The 26,820-nt window shown below is 37.0% G+C and overlaps 1 protein-coding gene across 3 annotated transcripts in view; it reads left to right on the top strand.

Moving 5' to 3' along the window:
- Nucleotides 1–26,820, top strand: part of EXOC2 (exocyst complex component 2) — a 246,309-nt gene that overhangs the window by 118,783 nt on the left and 100,706 nt on the right. For all 3 annotated transcript variants that reach the window (XM_079776018.1, XM_079776019.1, XM_079776020.1), the window contains 4 exons: nt 9,297–9,442; nt 9,579–9,660; nt 10,417–10,519; nt 15,950–16,068. In XM_079776018.1, the coding sequence (XP_079632144.1) occupies nt 9,297–9,442; nt 9,579–9,660; nt 10,417–10,519; nt 15,950–16,068 (450 nt within the window). The remainder of the gene's footprint in view (nt 1–9,296; nt 9,443–9,578; nt 9,661–10,416; nt 10,520–15,949; nt 16,069–26,820) is intronic.

Raw genomic sequence — 26,820 nt, 5'->3', positions numbered from 1 at the left:
TCCTGTTTTAATATTGGTGACTTAAAAATAAATTATCCTCTTTCATGCATATAGTAAACATTTGACAAGGAGCAGTAAATGTCCAAAGGAATCCCCTTGTTTGTTAAAATAAGTATAGCCAAGACTCTAGTCGCAAATGTTTCATCCTCAGGAGCAGCAAATGTTTCATCCTCGGCATGCGGCCGCGTGTCAGTGCTGACATGCATGTCATAGGTTCGCCATCACTGTTCTAGAAGGAAGCTTTAATTTGACATGGGCTTTCCTTGGTAGTAGAACTCATAAATTTAGATTTCCTCCTAAATTTATGAGTTTAACGGTGCTTTAAATATTTTCCCCTCTGGTTGTTGTTATTATTTTGCCTTGAGATTTTGCCTTGTTTTTGTCTGAGAACCATGTCACCAACTTGGCTGAAATGAATATATTCTTAATTTAATCCAAATAAATATTTACTAGAGCTATTTCTATATTAGCATAGTCAAACATATTTAAGGTCATGGAAGAATGTTGTTTTCACTATAGAAATTGTCAGTGAACCATGATATCTGTAAAGAAAGTGAGATTATTTCATTAACTTTTCGAAGGCGATTTATAGGGACAAGCTGACATAGTAAGTATGTCATTGTTATCAGTAAAAGAAAATAGACTCTTATTAAGATTTTGAAAAAATTAAGATTTGTTTTAAGTGTTAGGTTTAGCATAGTGTGTTACCATAATTTTTTTTTCTTTTAAAGAGTAGTTTAGGAAATTCTCCCTTCGGACTTGTGGTATAAAATTTGTAAGGGAAATCATTTCTATTCCTTTATAACCACAAACCTTTTCTAGAAATGTGTCATACTTTCTACTGTTCTTTTTGAATGAAGTTGTTCTTTTTGAATGATGTTGTGCTTAGTTGTTCTTTTTGAATGAAGTTGTTCTTTTTGAATGAAGTTTGTTCTTTTTGAATGAAGTTGTGCTTAGCATAAATGGTTACTTCTTTATGAGACTCTCAAGACTTTCTGGTGTAAATTTTTCTTAAAATATATTCTTTATAACAGTACCTTTTTTTCTAGAATCATTTTTATCAACTTGATGTTGATGTTTACTATCTTAAGATATAGTTTTGCTAATTCAATTTGACCAACATTTATTTAAGACTGGTTGTGTAGACATAACCCTGCTCAGTCCAGTGTGGGGTACACAGCTGAAAGAAGTGTGGGTCCAGCCTTGCAAACATGTTCTCTGCCTAGAGAGGTATGCCATAGTTACCCAAGACTTCAGAAGCTGTGTAACTGGGGAATCAAAAGAACAATTACAGAACTACTACAGAAAGTTTAGTTTCTTTTCTTTGGAAAGGAAGGAAGGATTGATGAGTATAACTGTAGTGTAGTTTACTTAGATTATTATTAATGCTTTAATTTTGCATATAATCACATATTTAATTAATATCCATTTTTCTTGAGTTATTTTAAATGAAAGTTGTTAAAATTTGGGCAACTTTTCTCACTATAAATTAATTTTTAATGTATAATGTTAACTATAAGAAACTTAGTCCATTTTATTAAGAATTTACCAGTGCTGAAGCCTTTCATTGAAATTCTTTTGTTTTCAGTGACATGTGTTTCACAGATTTGCCTTTAACTTAAGAATTTCTTCTTGATTTCAAGCAAGTGATGAAGTGATGACTATTATTTATATCAAATTTGCATATCGAGTTCTATTTTTTTTTTTTACCTATTCCAAGAATATAGAATAGGACTGTCCCATAGAACTTCTGTAAAGATGGAAATGTAGCTATTGAGGATTTAAAATGTAGCTAGTATTAATGAGAAGTTTAATTTTTATTTAACTTTAACTAATTTAAATTGAAATAGCCCCATGTGGCTAGTAGCTACCTTATTGGACAGTGCGAGTATAGACAATGTCATATAAGTATTTGTAGAAGAAGCCATGGTAGTGATAGCTAAAACATTTGCAGTGTTCAGAAACATTCTATGTATATTTAGTCCTCATAATAACTCTGAGGTTTGTACTATTATCTCCCTTTTAGTGATGAAAAAAAACCTGAAACCCAGAAAGATCAAATGAGTTACCTAATTTCATATGAGTAATAAGTGGTAGAGTTGGGATTTATGTCTAGAAATCTGGCTCCAAATTTATATTTTAAACTACAGATTGACCTTGCTGTGCATGGTTTTGATATGCATGGATTGCTTAAATTTCAGTTACCACAGTCCAATTAAATATACCTGTTCCCCCAAAACACAGTTCAAATTTCAGTTACTACAATATATTTGCTATAATTGCATAAAGTACAAACTCAATTGCTAGCTCTTCAAATGTGCAAGTGATCCGTGACCAATTTGTCTCTTCCAAGTCCATTGGTGACTGGTCACTGTACATGTGTTGTCAGTTCACGTACATATAGCAAAGTGAGCAGTTGTGTGGCCTCCTTGTCTCCCAGAGATAAACTCACATGACATTTTACAGAAATGGATATTAAAAGAGGGGGTTGGCTCACAAAGATGATGAAGATGTTTCACAGGAAGTGATGCCTAAAGGAACACGCAGAGATAATCTATGACATTGAAAGTACAAAGGATAAACTTAGAAAAGGGTATGACAATTTGTCAATGCATAGAAAATGTGCTTGATACATGCAAATCCTATATAATAAAGAGGTAATATGCAAATTGACCATCACTCCAACGCACAAGATGGCTGCCCCCATGTGGTCAAAGATGGCCGCCCCCATGTGGACACAAGATGGCTGCCACAAGATGGCTGGAAGGGGAGAGCAGTTGGGGGGGACCAGGCCTGCAGGGGAAGGCAGTTGGGAGGGACCAGGCCAGCAGGGGAGGACAGTTGGGGGGGACCAGGTCGGCAGGGGAGGGTAGTTAGGGGCAATCGGGCCGGCAGGGGAGCAGCTAGGCGTCGATCAGGCTGGCAGGGAAGTGGTTAGGGGGTGATCAGGCTGGCAGGCAGAGTGGTTAGGGGCAATCAGGCAGGCAGTCAGGCAGGCGAGCAGTCCTGGATTGTGAGAGGGATGTCCCAGATTAGAGAGGGTGCAGGCTGGGCTGAGGGACACCACCCTCCCTCGTTCACGAATTTTGTGCAGCGGGCCTCTAGTTTTACAATAAAAAATGAGATGAGAAAGGCAGCATCCAGTTTCAGCTGCACAGTCACTTGTGCAGGACTGCACACTATACAGAGTGAGGCTTGTACTGGCCAGTACAATCTCTCTAAGTAGAAAGAGTACTGAGCACTGATTCAGAGGCAGATTTTTAGTCCTTTCTCTATAAGTATTTATTGAGCACCTGTTAGTTCTATCCCAGGAATATGAAGATAAAACTTAGGCTTTACTTCTCATACTGTATAGTCTAGTGCAGTGATGGCGAAACTATGACACGCGTGTCAGCACTGACACGCGTAGCCATTTCTGATGACACGTGGCCGCATGCTGAGGATGAAACATTTGCTGCTCTTGAGGATGAAACATTTGCGACTAGAGTCTTGGAATTAGTTTTTTCCTCAAAGTGACACATTACCCGAGTTATGCTCAGTTTTTTGGCGAAGTTTGACACACCAAGCTCAAAAGGTTGCCCATCACTGGTCTAGTGGAAAATACAGACAAAAATCAGCGAATAGATTGTGGTGTGATCATCCTCTGCTGGTGGTAATCCTGGGGTACACCTGGAGTCTTCACAAGGGAGACCTAATTGAAAATGGAGTGGAGACAATATCAGGGAAGGGTCACATGAGTTTTAAAAGAGTATTTGGAAGTAGCCAGGCAGAAGAGGCTGGTGGGTGGGCAGCTAAGTGGATGAAGGTTGTCCCAGGCAGAGCAAACAGCGTGATGAAGGCACCGGTTTCAGAAAGGAGAGGGGCTGCATTCCTAGACCCAGGATCCAGCGTGGCTAGTGTGCAGAAGTGAGAGGTGAGGGTGCCAGGTGGAAGAATGTCTGCTCATGACAAGCTTTCTACTGGGTTTGGGATTTGTCTTTATCCTGAACACTGAGATATTGACGGATTTTCAGTTAGGGAGTGCTGTTAGAACTTTTCAGAGAACATTCTGCCCTTTGTATAGACAAAGGATTAGAAGGGAGCTAGACTAAGAGAAGGCCAGGTAGAAGGTACAGTTGTAAGAGTGAAGTGCTGAGGACTCTTAATTAAAGCAGAGGTGATGAAGGTAGAGTGAATGGCAGGTGGGAGATGTTAACGAGATGAGAAAGGCAGCATTCAGTTACTGGTTGAGGTGAAAAGAAGAAAAAGGAAGTAATCAGTGATTACTTCCAGATTTTTGGCCACAAATGGAGGAAGAAGGAGCAGGTTTGGGGCATGAGGAGAAAAGTAGAGAGGAAAAAATTCAGTTTGATTTATAACATGTTGAGTTTGAGATTCCTGAGGGTTGTACCCAAGAATATCTTTTTCTCTCTCAATACCTCCTAGCTTTGTCACAATGAGCAAGTTGAAGAACCTCTCTGTGTTTTCAGTTGCCTGCACTATAAAATGGGGATAAATATAGTGCTTATCTTACAGGGACATGAGTAAGTTTAGATGAATTAGCAATTAATATACGTTTTCAGAATAAGAATTTAGAATTATTAATATAAACTTTTAAGACAAGCACCTAGCACAGAGTAAGTGCTAGATACTACATGTGTAGTATATGTTTATCCACACACAAAGGCTTCTCTAAACTCCTTTTAGGTTATAAGGGACCCATCGATACGAAAGTGTTTTTTTCTCCCTCCATGAGATCTTCATTCTTTTCATTCCACTTCCTTAGCTCTTCCCAAAGGCAGTTAAACTAAGGGTGTGATAGTTGATTGTCCACCCAGTAATCTTTACTCCACTGTCCTCTGTGATGAAGCCTGACCAACCATCTGCCTAGACTCAGGGTCCTATTCCTGTGCTCCAAGCCCCCTAAAGCTGATGTGCTCCTGATATTGACCTTCTCAGCTCTGCTGTCGGGGTTCACTCAACGGGAAATCTTCAGGGACTAAGTTGGTCCCATAGGGTGTCACAAGAAATGCTCTCATAGTTTCCCTTTAAATTAGTGAGGGCTGAATGATTAAACTGTCTCCCCCAGGTAAACAGGTATTCATCTTTGGAATTGCTCAGAATAAAGGACTTCTTTGTGATGGGTAAATTCATAAAAAAAATTATTGTATGTGTAGTTAAAATATGTGTAAAGGTTCGTTTTACACTAACAGACATAACTTAAGATATAGATTTGGGACTCAGCAGCATAGAGGTGGTAGTTCAGTGCACAGGACTGAATAATTTTACCCTAGGTACTATGTGTAAAATTAAAAGAAGAAAGCTAAGGACTTGAAACACTAAGGAATATCAGAGTCAAGTTTGTGAATAAGGAACTATTTTTTACTTGTTATAATGGTAATTGTTTAACAACTGACATGCCAAAAAGGAAAAAAAACAAACTAACCCTACTATTAGCATTCCCAATGTGTAAATCTTCCCATCATGGTTGATTTCAAGCTACAAACCTGACATTACTGAAAGGGAGTTGAAAAGAGATGGGTAGTATGAGCCAACTTCCCCTCTTTTCTCATCTCTAAGATTCCATTCTGTGTACTCCATGTGGTGCTATATAATTCCAGTGTCCAAAATGGCTCTGTAAAAAAGTATTAACCATTGGCGATGATACTATTCATGTAATATCATTATGTTATACATGGAAGCCTGTCTTACCATTTTCTGCTGTCTGTTTACAGAAACTGAGACACATACAATAAGTATGTTGTTAGGTCTCATTGTGGTCCTGGTTTTACTATGAATTTAAGTCTACATTTTTAAGTTACCTTAAATTACCAGATACTTAAATGTTTCCTAATCTCATTTAACTTGCCTGTTCCTGGGATAAATTGTTTGTTTGTTTGTGTGTGTGTTTTGTGGGTAGGGTACTTTTTGCATCCTCCCCACAATCCCCTCAACTCACATCAAGCAGAGACCATAGGTTAAAAATCACTTCTGTGATATACTGTCTCAGGTGTCAGTGCCATGAAAAGGACCAATAAGTCACTTCAAAATAAGAGAAAGCATATTTGCTTTAAACAAACATGCTTGAAATTGTAAGACAGCATTAGAATTACATGACTAGTTTTTCTATATGATAGGAGTTCCTGGCACAAAGGAAAAAAATTTTTTTTCAGTGCTGCAGTGATTTTTCTTCCCATCTTTTCCCCCAGCTTTATTGAACTGCAATTGACATGTAATATTGTATACAACATGTTTTGTGTATTACCACATATGTAGATATTGACTCCATGCTGATTTGCTATACTTTTATATTGCAGTATGATTACTGCCTTAGCTTTAGCTAGCACCTCCATCATGTCACAGAATTCCGTTTCTTTTTTTGTGGTGAGAACATTTGAGATTTACTCATAGCAACTTTCAAGTATATAATACAATATTATTAACTAGATCCCCAGAATGTATTCATCTTCTGGCTGGATGTTTGTACTTTGATCAACATTTCTCCATTTCCCCCGCCCTCTAACCCTCAGCCCCTGGTAACCACCATTCTATTCTCTGTTTCTATGAGTTCACCTATTTTAGAGTCTATATTTAAGTTATACCATGAAGTATTTGTCTTTCTCTGTATCTGACTTACTTAGTTCACTCTCATAATGTCTTGAAAGTCCATTCATGTTGTCGCATCTTACACTGAAGAAAATTTTGTTGTTCAGTCAGCCCAACTGTAATGGTGGCAGCCACAGTGTTATTATAGCAGCATTGCTGTTAGTGCTCCGGGTACATATATAACTGAGACAATGACAGCCACTCTCCATGGAGCTTATGTTGAGAAAGGACCAATTTCCAGCTAGACTTGCCCAGGGCTGGTAGTTGTAAGAGCAGGATTTGTTCTGCAAACTGCAAGACTCAAGTTATGGTTTTTTATGGCCATCTCATTCAGTTAGATTTGTTTTGTGGTTACACCCTAGATGTTCAAACCCCTGCCAGGTGCCTTAAAAGTTGGATGTATAGGTGAGGATGTGGAGGATTGGTACCATGGGAGATTGCTCTAAGATGGCTAACTAATTGGCTTATTTGTGGTGTCATTTGCATGTGGACACTGCTGAGTTTAGTAGTTTCATTTTCTTCCTTTTTTAAAAAAAATGTTAATTTGTTGAGGTAACATCTCAATATATAAAGGTTAATATGCAAAGTGTCCCCTTGGGAGTTCAACCGTGAGACCAGGAGTTTAATCACTTGCTATGATGTGCACTGACCAGCAGGGGCCGGTACGGAACATGGTGGGTGGCTGGTGGTGGTGGCGGTGTCAGTGGTGGCGGCAGCAGAGCGCTGAGGGAGTGAGGGAAGGGGGAGGCAGGGAGGCAGGGAGGCGGGGAACCTGATTGGCCCTGATCGCCAGCCAGGCCTAGGGACCCTACCCATGCATGAATTTCATGCACTGGGCCTCTAGTTGATTAATAACATTATGTAAATTTCAGGTGTATAACTTTATAATGCAACATTGTGTGCTTCCCACCCAGTTTCATTTTCTTATTAGTGGTTCTAGAGAATATAGACATAAAATGCATTTTGTGAACTGTTGGTAATTTTTATCTGCTTGCACAAATCTTGGTTTCACTGCTCTCCTTTATTTTATTACTAGATATGATTGTCCAGTTATCATAGAATTATGAACTCCCAATATTTTATTGTGAGTGCAGTAAAATTCATAACATAATAATTCATGGATAGAAATTATCTATAAATTAAGGTTATAATTTCTTTGTATGCATAAATTAAAATTCTCCATATATATATAAAATTTCTGTATAGAAATTAAATTTACAATTTCTGCCTACAAATTTTCTCTATAAAATGTTTATACTTTCTTTAATTATTAGTGGATTTTCTACCTGTACTTGTTTTTCATACTTTTTAGAGGAGTTAAAATTGTTAGTTGGTATTTTTTAATATCTTTAAAGTAAGAGAGCAAAATCTAATTTTGAACTCTCATACGTTTTGCTCTAAATTTCTTCATTGTATATTAAAAAAGTGCTTAGGGATTTAGTATCCTCAGCTCACAGATAAGTAATCAACCTTTTAAAAATATTTAATCTCTTTCATGTATCCATTCATTTAGCCTCAACTCATGAAATTTATATTTTTATATGATAAATAATAATTTTCATTGAAGGAAAAAGTTTTAACTCTAATCAGATTTGAAATGTTCTTTTAGCCACCAGCATGTGGTTTGGTGGCAAGAAGAGAGTATGTTTTTCTCATCGTATAGCAGAAATTTAGTATTGGACATTAAATAGAATGTGATGAAAGCCGCTATTTTGACAAAACTAAGTTTTTATATCAGGCTTTTATAATTTCAACAGAATTTAAACAATATTTAGATAAAACAGTTATGTTACAAAGATGACTAACAGGATCAGCCCACCCACAGTGTGGAGTGGAGAATGTGGCATGCAAGCCACCCAGTGAGGCTGAGGTAATTTTTTCATCTTGCTTAAAGTATAGTCACTAGACCAGATAATGTAGAAACTTTTTATGTGCAATGATCAAACAGCTGAAAACACTTAATTCTTTTTCTCCCCTTGTGGCTAATTAAAAATAATTCATAAGTTGCAAAAGCTTAACTATTTTGAACACAGTAAATTTCACTTTAGATAAAGCAACTCTTTCATTACAGTGATTCATATAGTTTGAGGTCTTTTAGGTTAGTTTGTGTATAATATAAGAAATACTGATTAATGATATGTTAAAATTTGTCATTTTAAGGTTTATGTAATTTTTTGTACCTGCTATACAAAGAGGTAATTTTACCAAGAAATAGGATTGGTTCTGAAATATTCCTTTTGAACAGCTTTTCTGTAAAATACTTTTCTTGTTTTGTGTATTACCACATATGTAGATATTGACTCCATGGAACTTAACTAGTGTACTTGAGTGTGCAAATGTATATATGCGTGTGTTTTAACCTATTGTCTGAATTAATGAAGATCCAACTGGCCCATAATTGCTATAAAACTTAGAAGAGTGACTAAAATAATGTAGGTTCACATTGAAGAATTTATGTGGGCCTGGTAAATATGCTTATTTTTAATTGGATACCATTCTTAACATAAAAAAAAAAAGACTTAGTAGGCAAAATGGAAATTGTATTTTAGCAAACCATGAAAGATCTCCCTTATAGCTAATGTTTGAAAAAGTCTATGGAGTTTTAGTGTAAAGCTTCAATAACAATCTGACATTTTATTTCATTTGTCCAGTTATACTTTTCTAAATAAAATAAATTTTTATCTAAGTTTGATCTTTTTCTTTTAAAATAGGAGCAAGCAATACTGCAGATACATTATTTCAAGAAGTATTAGGTCGAAAGGACAAGGCAGATTCCACTAGAAATGCACTCAATGTCCTCCAGCGATTTAAGTTTCTTTTCAACCTTCCTCTAAATATTGAAAGGAATATTCAAAAGGTAGAGTATGTATTTATATGCCGATGGTTATAGATATCATAAATTTTAAAGTGTTGTTACGATGTTTTTTATCTTAACAATATGTCTTCATTGTACTTTGCTGACAGACTACAAAATATTTTTTTTTATTTTAAAGGGTGATTATGATGTGGTTATTAATGACTATGAAAAAGCCAAGTCACTCTTTGGAAAAACAGAGGTGCAAGTTTTCAAGAAATGTAAGGCTTGTGTATTGCTTTTAGATCTCCTTTCCTTTCACAGAAAGAATGTGGGATGTGTTCTGCAAAGAATGTTACATCCTTTTTAGTTTTTGTTGATATGGTGATCCTTTTAAATGTAAAACTATTACCTCAAAAATAACATAAGGCTTTTCTTACTAAAATGTAGTGAAAATGAGCAACCACAGCTATAGGATTGGTTAGACTTAGATATTCTTTGCTACTTATTAACCATGATATTATTAAACATATTTTTCATTGGAAAGAGTCAATTATAGATATTTTATAGAAATGGGAACCTACATTTTAATCTTCCCTCTTCAGAAAGATTGATGTATTTCTGAATTCTAACCCTACATTAAAGTAAACAAAACAATTTTTGAAATGATCTCTAATGCTAAGTACAGAAAATAAAACAATAAGAAAAGCCTAAAATTCCCTATGGTAATGCCTATCAACTAGGAGAAATATCACAGGGCTTTATTATCTTTGTAAATCCCAACTCCATAAGGACTCAGAAAACTAGATTTTATTTTTATTATAGTTAATTTATCTGTAGTGAAATGCACAGACAAATGCACACACCGCTGTAACCCACACCCCAGATAGAATGTTCTCATCTCTCCAGAATGTCCCCTTGAGCCTCTTCTCAATCCACCATTATAACCCTCAAGACAGCCACTGTTCTACTGTCTGTAATGTGATCTTAAGTTTCCATCCTGTAATTCTTATATATTTGTACCTTTTTAAAAATAGATTATGCTGAAGTAGAAACACGGATTGAAGCTTTAAGAGAATTACTTCTGGACAAATTGCTTGAGACACCATCGACCTTACATGACCAAAAACGTTATATAAGGTAAACTTTTTGCAAGAATTTTCACAAATCACATATATCTGTATAGTACTGGATATGTCATCTAACTCTTAAAGTAAGGTGACCAGATCGTCCTGCTTTTGGCAGGACAGTCCCGATTTTTAACAATTTGTCCCGTGTCCCGGGACAAATTAAGCATTTCTACAACAATGCTGAATCTTTCCAAAAATTGGGACTTTTTTAAAATGCCGCAGGACACGGGACAAATTGTTAAAAATCGGGACTGTCCCGCCAAAAGCGGGACAATCTGGTCACCTTATCTTAAAGCTAATTTGGGGAAAATTAGGAGATTGATGAAATAATTAAAGGGAAAACACTTAGGAGTACCTACTGCAGAACACCAAAACTCTTTTGTATACTAATATATTTGCAAGTACTCAGTCTTTAAGGAGAAGAGAATCCTTCCTATGTATTTGGGGAAAGGAAAAGTAGCCTCATTGCTTTGTCACCTCTTCCTCCTGCTCAACAAGGGCTTACCTAATCTAGCAGAATGATTGCACCTGGTGGGCACCCACAGGCCACAGGCAGGAGGAGCTCCCTGTATTAGGAAATTCTCCATGCTACAAGAGTGGGTCATAGTTCAGCAGTAGAGAAAATTCTGAAAGGTTTTAGTCTTGAAAAGAAAGTCTGAAACTTAAAAAAAAAAAAAAGTGGCAGTAATATTGAAAGTGATGGGCATCACAGGGTATGACAAGAAGGCCATAGAAAGAAGCAGTGTAGCATAATAGGAACTAGCTGTTCACTTTGGGCAACTTGAGTCTTCTTTATCAGTTTATTAATCTTTGAAACGGACATGTTAACACAATCTATGTCTCAGGGTAGTTGCAAAGATAATCAAGAATACATTTAATAATTTAATATAGCACCAGGCACATAATAAGTAGTCAATAAATTGTGTGTGTGTGTGTGTGTGTGTGTGTGTGTGTGTGTGTGTGTGTGTTATAGTGTTTATATCAGGATTTGGAGAAAAAGCATATAAATTTTAGCTATTATATCCATAATTTAAAACTATAACTTTATTGTCTGGTGTCATATTTTGAATGTGACCTTTGTTCTCAGAATAAGATATTTTTCAGACCAAATACCCTCTCCCTTACTGAAGTTTATTGAATATTAGGTAGTTATAAAATGATTATAGACTACATATTTTTATGCATTTGACTGTTGTTAGTATGTGACCATTGAAAATAATTCCCAAGTATGGAAAGATGGTCTGGTCTGAAAGCTGCTCTTTGTTTTCATTTGTGGAGGTACCCAGTGATGCAGGAGCACAGTAGGAGTATGAGCCATTGTCATAGTCAGCATTCCTGTTGCCCAACAGGAAAGGGAAAGGAGACTTTTTGGTGTAGAGAATAGTAAAATTGATTGCTGCCACAAATAGTAAAATTGATCAATAGTAAAATTGATCCCTCGTCTGCAGTGTGCCCAGGCACAATGCTGGATGTGCTGTTTATCATTTCTAATCCTCAAAGCCACCACATTGGGGCATGTGTATTATACCTGGTATACTGGTTAGGAGACTAAGCCTCAGATAGTTTTTTTAATCCTCACCCGAGGATATGTCTGTGTTTTTAAAATTGATTCTAGAGGGAGGAAGAGAGGGAGAGAGGAGAGGGAAAGGGGGAGAGTGAGAGTGAGAGTGAGAGAGAGAGAGAGAGAGAGAGAGAGAGAGAGAGAGGGAGAGAGAGAGAGAGAGGGAGGGAGAGGGAGAGGTGAGAGAAACATCGATTAGTTGCCTCCCATATGCCTCTGACCGAGTATGGAACCCACAACCTAGATATGTGCTCCCACCAGGAATCAAACCCGAAGCCTTTTGGTGTATGGGGACAACACTCCAACCAACTGAGCCACCCAGCCAGGGCACCTCAGATTGTGTTGTGTGTTTTTTCAGCACACACAGCTAGTACTAGGACTCCTATATGTCTGCTTTCAGAGCCTATCTTTGCTTTTCTCTAGGCTACCTTCATAAGAAAGAATGTATTTGGAGATTTTTCTGGCTTGTAGAAATAAACTACATATTAGTTATCTAGGTGCTTTTTTTTAACACATATAAAGAAACAGTTGTAGGAATGTTAATTGTCTTTGTCCAGGATACATTTGATTAGTGTTTTGTCTGTGTTCTCTAATTATGCTTTGTATTTATTTTATTGTTCACGTTTATTCTATTAAGTTTGCTGATAGTGATGTGTTAAACCGTATTGAGTATGATTTCTTTATCTAGTGAATTACTATATATAGATAACTAATGGTTCTTATGACTGGTTAACCTACTGGATAGCATTTAAAAGATGGTAGGTATTAAAAAAATGATTCTTTTAAATGGTCTGTTTAAATGCTTTCATCCTGTTACTTTAAAGGATAAAGAAAAAGCATGTCAATAACAATGTCCAGTAGTTTGTTTATTTTTTAATCACTGTTTTATTTTTGATGCTTTGAGAAGACATCGAGCAATTCTATTATTCTTTTTAATAATAAAAATAATCAGGTCAGATATCTGTTGGACTTTGGAATCTATGATGACAGGTACTATGAGTACCTCATGGGAATAGAGACAGCTTTATCATCAACAAAAAATACATCTCTATTGGCTTTAATAATTGAAGTTATGCATGATATGGGTGAAAATCAGATTATTACTGTATTGTCTTTTGTTCTCTATTTTACCTAATTAAAATAGAGATTTTTACTCATTATTTTTACTCTTCTTATTCTGCCTTGATCTTCATTTTTTTAGCAAGAAGCAAAGTTGCATATACTTTTTCCCATCTCAGTATGATCCTACCCCTGGTAATTGTTAAAAATTATGTCAGAATGGGGCTAAAATCTTCTTAATTTTTAAAATATTGAGCTTATGCTCATTATCATTAGCATATTTTAACTTTTTTCCTTTAAAAATGTCTTTTACAAAGTGTCCTTTAATACACAGCTTTAAAAGAAATGGCAATAAACTGTCATATTCTAAACAAGTATTTTTGAAATGAAAGTAGTACTTATTTTTAAGCTACTTATTACTAAAAGAAAAGAAGAAACGTACTGGAATACATCATTTAACCAAGGAAAAACCTAACACAGGTTGTACTTTTAAACTAAAACACTGGAATTCCTGAGAGAACATGTTTATCTTTCTTTATAAAACTTTCAATGTAATACCCATTAATAAGACAATAGAAAGAGGATTGTCATTAAATTTTGCAAGGACCTAGAGACCATATTAAAGAGACTTACAATTTTAAAAGTTATTCAACAAAAAATGCTTATTGATTTCTCTCTGCTCAAGAAAGATTCTTGTAATGGACCATCTGCGTTCCTATTTAGAAGTTTAAAAATTAAAGGGCTGCGGTAAAAAAGAAGGAATTCTTACCATTTGCAACAGCATGGATGGAACTGGAGAGCATTATACTAAGCGAAATAAGCCAGTCAGGGAAAGATAAATATCACATGATCTCACTCTTTTGTGGAATATAATGAACAACATAAACTGATGAACAAAAACAGATCCAGAGACAGAGAAGCATCGATCAGACTGTCAAACCTCAGAGGGAAGGTAGGGGAGGGTGGGGGTAAGGGGGAGAGATCAACCAAAGGACTTGTATGCATGCATATAAGCCTAACCAATGGACACAGACACCAGGGGGGTGAGGGCATGAGTGGGGAGTGAGGAGGGCAATGAGGGGATAAGGACACATATGTAATACCTTAATCAATAAAGAAAAAAAAATATTTAAAAAAATTAAAAGGAAGCAGCTATTTTCTAAAAGGATATTCCTATACTAGTATTTTATAGCTAATATGAATCTGATGTTATATGAGTGAAAGTGTCAGGAGAAAGTGTTGCAGAAGTATTTGGAAGGGAAATAAACCTACCTAAGGAGAATGCGAAGACAGTCTCCCTAGCAAGAAAGAATAAAATCACATGTTTTTTTCAGAAATGACACAACGTACTATGTATCATATTTATATTCTAGTCAAAAAAGAGGAAAGCCTTATGAAAAAAGAATCTGATTGTGTTTTGAAATCTTTGAAATGAATTATTTATGCCAAGCTAAATGTAATTTGTTAGATTGTGGTTTTTCTTCTAGTAATGCTATTAACTGATTTGTCACTTTCTCCTACAGACACACCTTCTTTGTAGACTGTAAATAGAGTCAGGGAGAAGGAGAATGGCCAACTCTCAGAGCTGTCTCTGGGGCAGCCCACTGTAGTGTGAGCCATGCTGTTTAAGGGGCTCTTTAGCAGGACAAAGAAATGCCCAGCTCTTCTCAGAAAACAGGCTGTCTTCGTTAGCCTGGAAGGTCAGGGTGAGGGCAAAGAGTTCCTAAATGTGATGTCAGATTTCTTCTCAACATTTTATTCATTACTAACTTACCACAAAATGTTTTTCCTCTAATTAGCTACTAATTGAGATGTCTGTGAGTAAGGAAATACCATCCTGGAAATGGGAGAAAGGCATCAGATGATTCTCTGAGTTATTAAGATTTGGCTAGAGGTCACAGCTTGTAATCATTAATTAAAATTTGTCATCGAACAAAAATCTTTAACCTCAAGACAACAGACAGCTTATAGTCTAAGAGTAATTTTAAGACAATAAATTCAGCTTATGGGATTGATTTAATTTGATTTAACTTATTATATTTATTTATTTTGTGAGGGCGGGTCGCCAAATCTTAAATGATATTTAGCAGACTTTTTTCAACTGAAATATATTTCAGTTGTCCATCTGGATTTGGATATTTTAGGTACAAAGACTTTAAATATTTTAAGAACTACATTAAATCTATGAAAAATTCCCATTTATACTACTAGAGAAATATTTTCTGAGTCATGGATTAAGATTTAGATTTTAGAGGTAAGTGCTTGTTGTCACCAAATCTCTTCATATAATAAAATGGCTTTAAGTTTCAGTTGACCCTTGTCTAGAAAACAGTGTCATTGTGCCATCTAGTGGCTATGTTTCAGGCCAGAAAGGAATAAAAACCAACTGAAATTGAAAAAAAACATTCCCCGGGTTTCCTCTGCTGGCTTCCACCTGTGCTTCTATAATGACAAAACTAAATAGCAGCACTCTGGGAAGTCAGTGTAAATACATATAAAGGTAAGTTCTTCCTAAGTATATTAGATCATTGTAAATGGTCTTTGTCATCTTCGTTGTCTTTTTATAAAGTCCTAGTCTTATGAAATACAGCTTTATTGTTTGTTAACTTCATGAAAATAAATTTGGATGTATTTCAGATTAGAGACAAATTTTAGAGAACTAAATATTAGAGACTAATACTGACAGCTGCTTTACTAATTGATAAAATTTTAGGTTTTCTTAAAAAATAGGATTTTGAAATATGCTAGCTTTCCTTTTATCCTTATTTATGGCTTGTGTAGAGGGAGACTACTTGGTCAGCCTTGACCTTGCTTTTTCAGGTACCTGTCTGACCTTCATGCACCGGGTGACCCTGCTTGGCAGTGTATCGGAGCTCAGCACAGATGGATCCTTCAGCTCATGCACAGCTGCAAAGAAGGCTACATACAAGACCTGAAAGGCAAGGCCACTCTCTTCCTGTGCATATGCCACTTCATACTTTCACTTTAACACATAATGATTAAAGGAAAAGAATGATGAGTTATTTTTCTTATATGTGTATCTGTGGTTTTTGTTTGTTTATTTGTTTACCTCTGGTTAGCTGTATACCTGAGTAACAGAACAGAATATTCTTTAAATTTATGCCTATTGTTATGGTCAACTGGCAGTATTGACAAAGATTTGGTTTAGGGGACAGTTAAACTTTTGTGAGAAGCAATATGATGTACGAAATTATATTAGTCCTTGATGAAAGCTATTAGTCCACTTGTTATTTTTTCCAAATATATGTTAAATCCTGCTATGTACCAGCCTCTATGCTAAGTACATATAGTATAAAACAGACATGGTCCCTGGAATAAAACATGTAATTAACCAAATACAAATGTTTACCAAATGATATAAAGAAAAATAATGGTATTATGAGGGAAGAGAACTGAGGAGAATGCTTTAGATGGCTGGTTTGGGAGGATGTCTTAGAGAAGGGTCCATGTTGGCTAAGAGCTGGAAGGATTTGAAGTAGCCTGCTGGGCCCATTCCAGCCTGAAAAAAGGACTAACCTTTGCAGAGACTCTGAGGTAAGTTCGAAGGAAGAAGTCACAGCTCCATTCACAAGCATTAAATGTCTTGAATGCATGCTATGTGCCAGCCACTGTTAGGTGCTAAGGATACAGCAGTCTGTACAACAGACAAGAGCATGGCTCACATGAGACTTCCAAAATAGCAAGGGAGAGGGCAGAGTGACTAGTAGAAGACAGTGTGCTACTTCCTAAGCCTGGGAAGTTCCAAGTGCTGTAATAGCACTTAGGAACGGCATTTGATCCAGAATTTTGAAGTCACAAAAGGGACATTCTAAGATTTAAAGAAAATGTCACATGTTTTGAGCTCTCTGGGGTGTCTGTATTGGCTGATTGAAATAGAGGTGGGGAAGAAGAAATAGATAAAAACCATTTCAGGAAGAGAAGGCTGCTGAATCCTATGTGGCTGGAGCTTAGAGCATGATTAGAATGGCTCAAGTTATGAGGCACTGGGTCCTGGGTGGACTTTTGTTAGCTGCTTCAGGGAATTTGTACTTGATCCAGAAGGTGTTGTAGGAGCCATTAAAGGTTCTAAACAAGGGAAAGACCCAATAAGGTTTATTTTTTAAAAGACAACTGTCTTCCATGTAGTGAATGGATGTAAGCCTGGAGCAATGAAGCTGCTTAGAAGGCTGCTGTGGCAATTCAGGCATTTTGCCTGGCCTGGAAGTGTGGATATGGAGAAGGGATGGATTCCAGAGCTGTGCAGAAACTGGAATATGACCTTGGCAGCTGGTTAGGATGATGGCATCATTTAGTTTAGGGATCCTAGAGGAGAAAAATGATTTTTCCCCTTTTGTTTGGGCATGAAGTGAAGATTTTCCCTTTTGTTTGGACATGAAGCGAGGATATTCAATAGATATTTAAAGAGAGATGTATTTGAATATGGTCTTCATAAAGGTGGTTCCTGGGAGTTGATGCTTTAACCCACAAAAATAAAAAAAAGGAGCAAACTTAAGATAAAATCCTGGGGAGGGATATTTACAGGGCAACCTGCAAAGGAGAAGAAGAAGGGGTATTCAGGGGGCTAGGAGGGGAATGAGGGCATAATATTGCAAAAGCAAAGAGGAAAGGAGTGATCAGCAAGAATTTTAAAAGAAGAATAAGATAAAGAGGTGTCCTTCAGATTTAGCACCGGTTTTGTTGACCTTGGCAAATGCAATGGCAGTGGACTGAGATGACAAATAGATTATATAAAAGAAGGCATAGTGATACTTCATAAGGTTTCCAGGATTAAGTGAAGTAGCATGAGAACAGTCCTGGCACAAAAGGAAGTACAATGAAGAGGTCACAATTATTTCCTTACTGGTGGCCTGGTGCACAAAATTCGTGCACGGCAGGGGGGCGGTGTCCTGCAGCCCAGCCTGCATCCTCTCCAATCTGGGACCCCTCGGGGGATGTGCGACTGCTGGTTTAGGCCTGATCCCTGTGGGACCACAATCTGGGACTACTGGCTCCTAACCGCTCACCTGCCTGCTTGCCTGATTACCCCTAACCGCTTCTGCCTGCCAGCCTGATCGTCCCCTAACCGCTCCCCTGCCAACCTGATTGATGCCTAACTGCTCTCTTGCCGACCCGATCGCCCCCAACTGTCCTTCCCTGCTGCCTGGTTGCCCACAAATGCACTCGCCTGCCTCAACCCACCTCCTCCGCTGGGACCGTCCTCCTCCGCACCACACAGAGCCGTGGGACCCCCAGGCCTCACCACATGGAGCAGCCGCCGGGCCCTGCTTTCGCTGTGCATATGACCATCTTGTGGCGGCCACCTTGTGACAACGTTGCATGCGAGGGCCACCTAGGCTTTTATTAGTATAGATAGTACAGTTTTGACATGAATTGGAGTACTTTCCAGCTGATTCTGTTCTTTTCTATTCTTCATTTTTAGGAAAACCCAAATATCTCTGTTTTGATGCCACATCGAAATTCCTGTTAATGTCATTAATTATTTTGTAGTTTTGACAAGTAGAAATGACAGCAAATGATATACATAGTCTATAGTCTTTGGATGTATTTAGAGAACATTACATATTTGTGTATTGAATCTATTCTGTTAGCCAAAACTCTATACCAGGAATGGGGAATGTCCACAAAATTATTTGATCTGGCCCTGCATTAGGGTTCAGTTAATTAAGTGTTTTATCAAATATAGCAGGCTAATTTTTAAGTTGATAATTTTGTATGGCCCTCGAATGATGATGTTATAAATATCTAAATGGCTGTTGGCAGAAAAAAGGTATCCCATCCTTGCCTTGACTGCCCCTCAGAATCCCCTTGGTGTTTTTGCAAACTATCAATTTTTGTCCTCCACCCCATTTCTACCAATTATATTAGAACCTCTAGTAGTGGAGTTCAGGCATCAGTCTTTTTTAAAGCTTCCAGATGATCCAGGTACAGCTAGGCTTGATAATTAGAACACCAGGGACTGGAAATACAGTAGAGAGCAAGACTGACATGACCTGTGACCTCTTGGTCCTTGTAGTCTCCCTAGTGGGAGAGACATATCTTTTTTAAAATCATGTAAGTATTTATTACATAAATAAAATTTTGAAAAGTGTTATGAAGTGGGAGTACAGAATTCTACTCTTGCCTAGTAAGGGGGAGATCAAAGGAAGTTTTCTCAAGGAGGTGATATTTTCATTGAACCCAAATGACAAATAGAAATTATCCAGATAAAGAGGCATGGAGAAGTAGGTTTCAATAAATGGCACCTCATTCCCCACTGCACTAAATACAGTGATGATATTCTTCAAATTACAAGCAAGTTACATGATCTAATAAAGAATTTTCTTGCTTATGCCTGTAAGAAACCATCTGTATAATTTGGTTATGAAAATATTTGAATTTCTGGGATGTGTGTATATTATGAGGGCAACATAGAGACTATTTCAGATTGGAAATTATATGTATTTTATTGTCATATCTGAAATATCTGATAACCAATGTTACACTGCCAAAGGTCTGAATTTTTCTTGAAGATAAATGGAGAGCTACTTTTACTTGATGATTCCTTCCATCATCTTAATGTTATGTTTTACTACATATATTCATCCAGAACTGCTTAAAATTAGTATTTCCGGAAAAAAAAATGACAGAGCCCTACTTTTAAATTTCATTCTGACCAAGCTTGTTATAAAATTTGCTCATCACTTGTAAAATAATTAAAATAATGTAAATTAAATTGGATCCATTTGTTAGTGACAAGCTTTACCTAAAGTTATTTTCATAAGTTGGTCTTTTGATGAGGAAGTAAAAAATAACAATCAGCCTGTAAAACTTACTTTACAAGTTTCATGATAAGACAATGTAAACCTTCTAAATTTGTTAGTCAGATGTTGACATTCAGAAGAACATGTTTACCAGTGCCCTCTTTTGTTGTCAGCAAACATTACCAATATAAACAACATGGCTGACCCTAACACATAGGAGCTTTATTAATTGGAAGATTGGTGTACTCTTTAGAGCTTACATCAGAAGGGTTTTTTTATTATTTGATTTCGGAGAATTCTAAACATACTTAAAAGCAGAAAGGGTAATATAATAATCTCCCATGTTTCAACAATGATTAACTCATAGCCAATCTTATCTATATCCTCATTTGTTTTTACCCCTTCCATCATTCTGAATTGTTTTGAAGCAATTGTTATTTCATCCATAATTATTTCAGTAAGTAATTTTGAAAAACTTTAACCAAAACACCATTATCATTATCTAAAATATTATTAACAAAAACAGATCCAGAATCAGAGAAACATCAATCAGACTGTCAAACTTCAGAGGGAAGGTAGGGGAGGGTGGGAGTAAGGGGGAGAGATCAACCAAAGGACTTGTATGCATGCATATAAGCCTAACCAATGGACACAGACACCAGGGAGGTGAGAGCATGAGTGGGGTTTGGGGGGCCAAGAGGGGAATAAGGACACATATGTAATACCTTAATCAATAAAGAAAAAAAATCAATGAGTTCTTTATATTATCAAATATTCAGTTAATTTTCAAATTCAGAAGCAGTTTAGTATCTTCAGGATTTAAGTACATTAATACCATGGCTTTTTAACTGATGGTGCAAAGGCAAATGACATAAAATCTGGCATAGATGTAGATAGAACATGTGTTTCCTACAATGGAAAAATTAGCCATCTGTAAAACATGGTCCACTTTGGCCACTTTGCACTTAGATCCTTTTCTGATTGTCTTCATTAATGCTTATGTGCCATTGGTTACATGTTAGCTATTTAATAAACACTTATCTACATTTATCCAGATTATGTAATTACACTATATAGTATAGGTATATGTATATGTGTAGAGGTATATGCAAATATAAAATATTTGCCTTAATGTTATGTTTGCTGGGAATAAGCACAGTTTTTCTTTTATATAATCTACAACTAATTGTTCATGATGGACTCTTAATTTATATTTATGAGTGTCCTAATTGTATATAATATAAATGTAAGGTAATATGGGGGAAAGGCTCCTAAATATAATTTGGACTTTCTGTTGGACATCCTCTCATAATTAGTACCTTTTAAATGTGGATGAAACCTTGGAAGTTATTCCCAACAAGTGTTCATTAGATGATTTTAGATCTATTTTTCACGTGAGGAAAGTATCTCAGAGAAGCCAGGTAACAACCCAGCTTTTTCATGTCCTGAGAAGTGGCAGAAGTAGTGACTGGCTCAGATTTCTCCCCATCCCACCAGAGTGCACTCGGTGAGGTTAGGACAGCATGCTCCACAAGACCTCTCTGTATTCTATTGTTGGAAAAAATATTTCCATCAAACAGGATTTCTGAACATGATGAACATGATGGTGACCATGCCTACATTTCATCTAGTGCTTTATTATAAAGCTTCACTGTTTTTATTCAGCTACTAGTGGCCCGGTGCATGAAATTAGTGCACACTAAAAGGGAATTAATTAGAGGAAATATTTTAATATTGCTACTTTCCCTTTCTCTATAATAGAAGTGTCAGAGATGAAAGAAAATTAGTAAAATGTATATGAAAATCTCCCTCCTGTCAAGAGTCTGGGGTGTGCCACAGGACCTAGAGTCAAGTCCCCTCCCATCACCCGCACATACTTTGAAAATGCAGGAGACTCAGACCCAGCCGGCCCCACCCCCATTGGGTGAGACCCAGACCCAGTGGGGGGTGCAGCCTCAGGCCCCCCCAGCTCAGTGCCAGGGCAGGGGCCATGGCCTGAGGTACCCTGTCAAGAAACGCCGGGGGGTGTGTGGCCTGAGGTTCCCCCGGCCCAGCACTGGGGCCGGGGGGGGGTGGGGGTCATGGCCTGCGGTGCCTATCAAGTCTCACCGGGTGGACGGCACAGCCTGAGGTCCCCCGGCCCGGTGCTGGGGTGGGGGGCGCAGCATGAGGTCTCTCGGCCCGGCGCCGGGGGTGAGGTGGGGGGTGTGGCCTGAGGTCCCCCGTCAAGTCCCACCGGGTGAGAGGTTTGGCCTGAGGTCCTTGTGCAGCCCTGTGGGGCGGGGGGCGGGGGGCAGGGCCTGAGGTCCCCTGTCAAGCTCCATGGGGTGGGGTGTGCAGCCTGAGTTTTCCTGGCCCGGCAACAGGGCGGGGGGTGTGGCCTGAGGTCCCCGTCAAGCCCTGCTGGGTGAGGGCATGGCCTGAGGTCCCCTGTCAAGCCCCTCGGGGTGGGGGGGGCTCCGCCTGAGGTCCCTCGCTCTGGCCAGGCGCCATGCAGCCTCAGGTCCCTGCTGTTCGGTCGTGACATTATGGTGTCCCAGCTAATTTGCATATTTCTCTATTATATACATAGATTCTCAGGAACCAAAAGTCCTTGTATTATAATATGTGCTTGGACTTTTAACATTGGAGAAGAAAAATAGTTGTAATTTTTTAAGTAAAATCACTTTCAGAACAATGGTTAAGAATTGAGACACTCTTGTGAAATAAAATACAAATTTAAATAGGTAGACTATAAATATTTCAGGCAGGAAAAGGTTTCTTTTTGTCTTTTTAGGTAAAGCTGATCTCCTCGTGTACATTTAATTAACATAATTTTTTTTTTTTGAGACTTGAAGTCTTTATTTGTTGGTTTTGGGGGAAAATGTTAATTGAATTTAATCTTGTGGTCTTCAGAGAAAATTTCATGAGCAAAGATGGTGATAGATTTTCATAGACAACAGTCTTACATAAAAAAGCTACCTTTTCCAGGGAAGATTCTTTTACATGGAGCATTTGTTAGCTGAGATAGGACATAAGGTTGATATTCTTATGAACACCGAATTAGATCTTTTTCTGGATTCCAGTTTTTATAGTAATAACGTATACTGAACTAAGAGGATGGCATCTTCTATATTAAAAACATTAGGGCACAAGAATAGGGGATTACCATTTCACCTTCAGCTCACTGTGCCATTTATCCCCAAATACTCCTCACTCTTCCATGGCCTACCTCTCTGTAGCCCAAATGTGATCTTTTGCTTTTTCTAATGGGAGACAAAGATAGGAAATAGAAATTGACATTTTAAACGCTCATCTTGAAAGCTTAAATAGTAATAGAAGAGTTTGATTTTTTTTCCAGCCTGAACCAGGTAACCATTTGCTTCTCTTCCTCTATATTCAGACCAATCCTGTGCCCTGAATTTGTTGCACATGGAAAACTTTTATCACCTTATAAAAAGTGTCATTTGTCCCTTAAAATTCCTGTGAAATAGATAAAAAATTAGACTAAGTCTTCAGGTTTCTTGCCAGGAAAGCCTTAGGTTAACCCCCTACTGACATTCCCAAATAGGACTTTTAAAGGTAGACTTCAAAGGTGTTTTGTTTCTTTGTTCTGAAAATGAGTTTAACTCTTAAAAATATATGTTGGTTATGTGTAATAATTGGAGGGAAAAGGTTTCAGCCTGCTCGCAGAGTAATTATTTCCTTCTTTAAGATATGTACTTAATTAGGATTTTCCATAGGACATATTAGGATGGCGTGCATGGTGGAAGTTAGAGTAGGAGCAGTAACTCATGTAGCAAGAGATTCTTTTAAAATAGTCACATAATAGAAGGAAATGCATTTATATGTGGCTCAGGTTTTCTTTGCAAATTTACATATGATATGTCACACCTGAAAGATTTCTTCTGAATTATCCCAATATGGATTTATTGTAGAAGAAAAATAATGAGAATATTTTAGAGGTTGGGCTAAATACCTACTCTTCTAATTATTTCAGACATTGAGTGGATTATTAGATTAATAACTTGCTGAAATAAAAATGTTTGTTTACCCAATGACCTAAAAACATAAAAGCACTATACATATTTCAACTCAAAAGCTCATAAAATGCATTCATAAATTATATTTTACAATTTATGTATAATTTTGTGAACTTACACAGTACAACCACACTGCAATTTTTCTTGATATTTCTTGACCTTTAGGTACATAACTTACAGTTTGTTTTTAATTAGTGGGGTATTAATAAATATAATTCTGGTTAGGTAGACTTTTACTTTACACTAGAGTAAATGTCAACCTCTATTAGAAAACTGTCAGCAGATTCATTGAATTTTCTATGAGACCATAAAAAATATTTTCATGGTTAAAAAGACAATAAAAGTGTGTTGTTATGCACATTTTTAATTTTAATAAAATTATAATTTTTATTTTAAAGTTGGTATAATGAAGTTGTACATTAGGAAGGTTTTTTTTTAATGAAGTTTGTTTTCTGGAAATTTAAAAATAGTTCCTGTCCTGAATGTTTATCATAACAGTATGAATGCAGAATAATAGAATTGATTTTAAAAGAAAACAGGAAAGGCACACCTGAAGCAAGAACCAATATGGGACATTAATTTCATGTTTATTCTCCCTGAAACTAAATCTCTTCCAATGTAGATTTGGCAACCACAGGTTAATCTGCACCCTTGTTATTTTGCATGTTATGACTACAGAGTATTTTTTTTTAATTGGCTTTAGAAGTTGAAATGCTTTTAAGTGCTTTTAATGGGATTTTATTTATTTGCTTTAAGATTTATAAGCTATGAGGTATATATAGGAGAAAGTAGATTCAGGAGAGAGAAGTAGAAGAAAAGTACCAGTTTATGATTACAGTGGAAAAACTCTTTCCAGCAAAGTGGTGGTCTGATTTTCCTTTTCCTTTTGTCTTTTTTTTTTCACAAAGAGAAAAACCCAGGTGATACTCAGTTTGCCATGAATTAGATTTACACTTAATTGTTTACCATTAGAATTTCTGTTGCATACTATTAGAAATTGTCATTGTTGTTTATAAATAGTATAAGTTTATATAAGCAATTTTAATTATCTAAGTGCAGATCAGCAGGTTTTTACCATAATGATTATAGACTAGAGGCCTGGTGCACAAAATTCATGCACAGGTAGGGACCCTAGACCTGGCCATCGATCAGGGCCGGCGGGGCCTTCCTTCCCTGGCTGCCGGCTGCTGGCCGGGTCCTTCCTTTATTCCGCACTGCCCCCTGGTGGTCAGCACACATCATAGCAGGCAGTCGAACTCCCAAGCAGACAATTTGCATATTAACCTTTTCTTATATCTGATTTGTTTTTTAATTTAATTTGAAAAGACAGTTTCAGCTTCCAAATTAAAACTAGTAATTAATGCTGGTAATTTAAGCAGTGTTTTGTGTGTGTGTGTGTTTTTTTAAGGCAATAACCCAGGACTTGAGTATTTTTTAATACCACAGCATTCATTTTTAGATACTATATAGTAAAATAACAGCTGTTGAATATCATAGAAAAGAGTTGGATTAAGTTCTCTTCACTTATTTCTTCTATTTTATACTAGTCTATCCACCTAACAATGTGTGATCTATCTTTATCTTTGTTAGATCAGACAGGCCAAACAGGCTTATGTCAAAAAGACTTCTCAATTTGTTATCCTGCCAGCTGGTTCCCTTCTGCTGTCCTGGCTTACTGTATATCTGCAGGAAGACTTCTTGTGGCTGGGAACCACATCGTGTCTAATCCACATCCCCTATCCTTATGAGAAAAAAAAAAATTTGACAAGGAATGCCATGCACACATTGAATGCTAGCAATATAACTGGTAATTTAAAATATTCATCATTACAAACATTTTAATTTTGTATTCTGTCATTTTGGTACTAATTCTATTACTTATATATTGTGAGCAATCTATATACATAATTACAAGAAAAATGTAGTACTGAAAAAAATAAGTAATTTTGTTTTAATGACCCATCTAGCTTTTACATTTCTTGCTTAGATAGCCAGTGTTAGTGAATAAATACTTCTTCAAAGTTCACACAAGTAGTTTTGCTTTTAAAATAGTTTTTTTTTCCCCTCAACTATTGTTGTGAATAATGTTATATCAGAATGGCTGCCTGGAACCTGTTAAGGGCAATTCTGACACCCTAGAAAGTGAAGTAAGGTATGTTAAATATGTCTCCCTTTGTTTAATTTGACTAAATGATCCCCTTTAAATTGAGGAAATGCTCCTATAGGAACTTTAAATATATATAGAAGCATAAGATCAAAAAGAACATTTTTATCTGTTGACACAGGTCTAATTCATGAGGACTTTGTAATTCTGCCGTAATATACCCACCCCTGTCCCCCAGCTTTGGCATTGAAATTCTTCTGTGTGTTGTGCTTGAAAGGAATCCCATCCTGCCTGTGTCTGTGGAGGCTCCTGGCCCTGTGTATTTGGTCAACAAGCAACAGTGGGTGGTCGTGCTGCACATGGGACAAGGGCCCGCTGTGCTCAGGAAAATGTGTTCAAAGGTGTTTAAGGGCAGTAAGGAAGTCAGCTGCCCTTCTGAGAGTCAGGGCTGTAGATCAGCGTTCCCCACACTATTGTAGACTGTGAGAAAACTTGCAAGAGGCACCAAGGATGAGAAAAATACAGTGAATTTATTCACCTGGCTCCACATTTGCAGGCTCCCTTGAAGAATGGTCTCTTCTGCCCTTTATGTTATATAGGGTCTGTTAAAACAAATACTAACTGCTTTTCATTTAAAATAGGGAAATCTTGCACATCTTGAGTTGAAAGGATTTGACTGATATATGATAAGGTTTCCAGGAAGTCTGAGGGAATACTAGGTATGATAAGCATTTTCTATAAAGTCATCTTAAAGTCGTTAGGAGTTTTTGGTTAAGAATCAGCGTTTTAATGTAACCCCTTAAG

This window comes from Cnephaeus nilssonii (genome assembly GCF_951640355.1).
Source record: "Cnephaeus nilssonii genome assembly, chromosome: 7".
NCBI classification, from domain to species: Eukaryota; Metazoa; Chordata; class Mammalia; order Chiroptera; family Vespertilionidae; genus Cnephaeus; species Cnephaeus nilssonii.
This window is presented reverse-complemented; position numbering and strand designations above follow the sequence as displayed.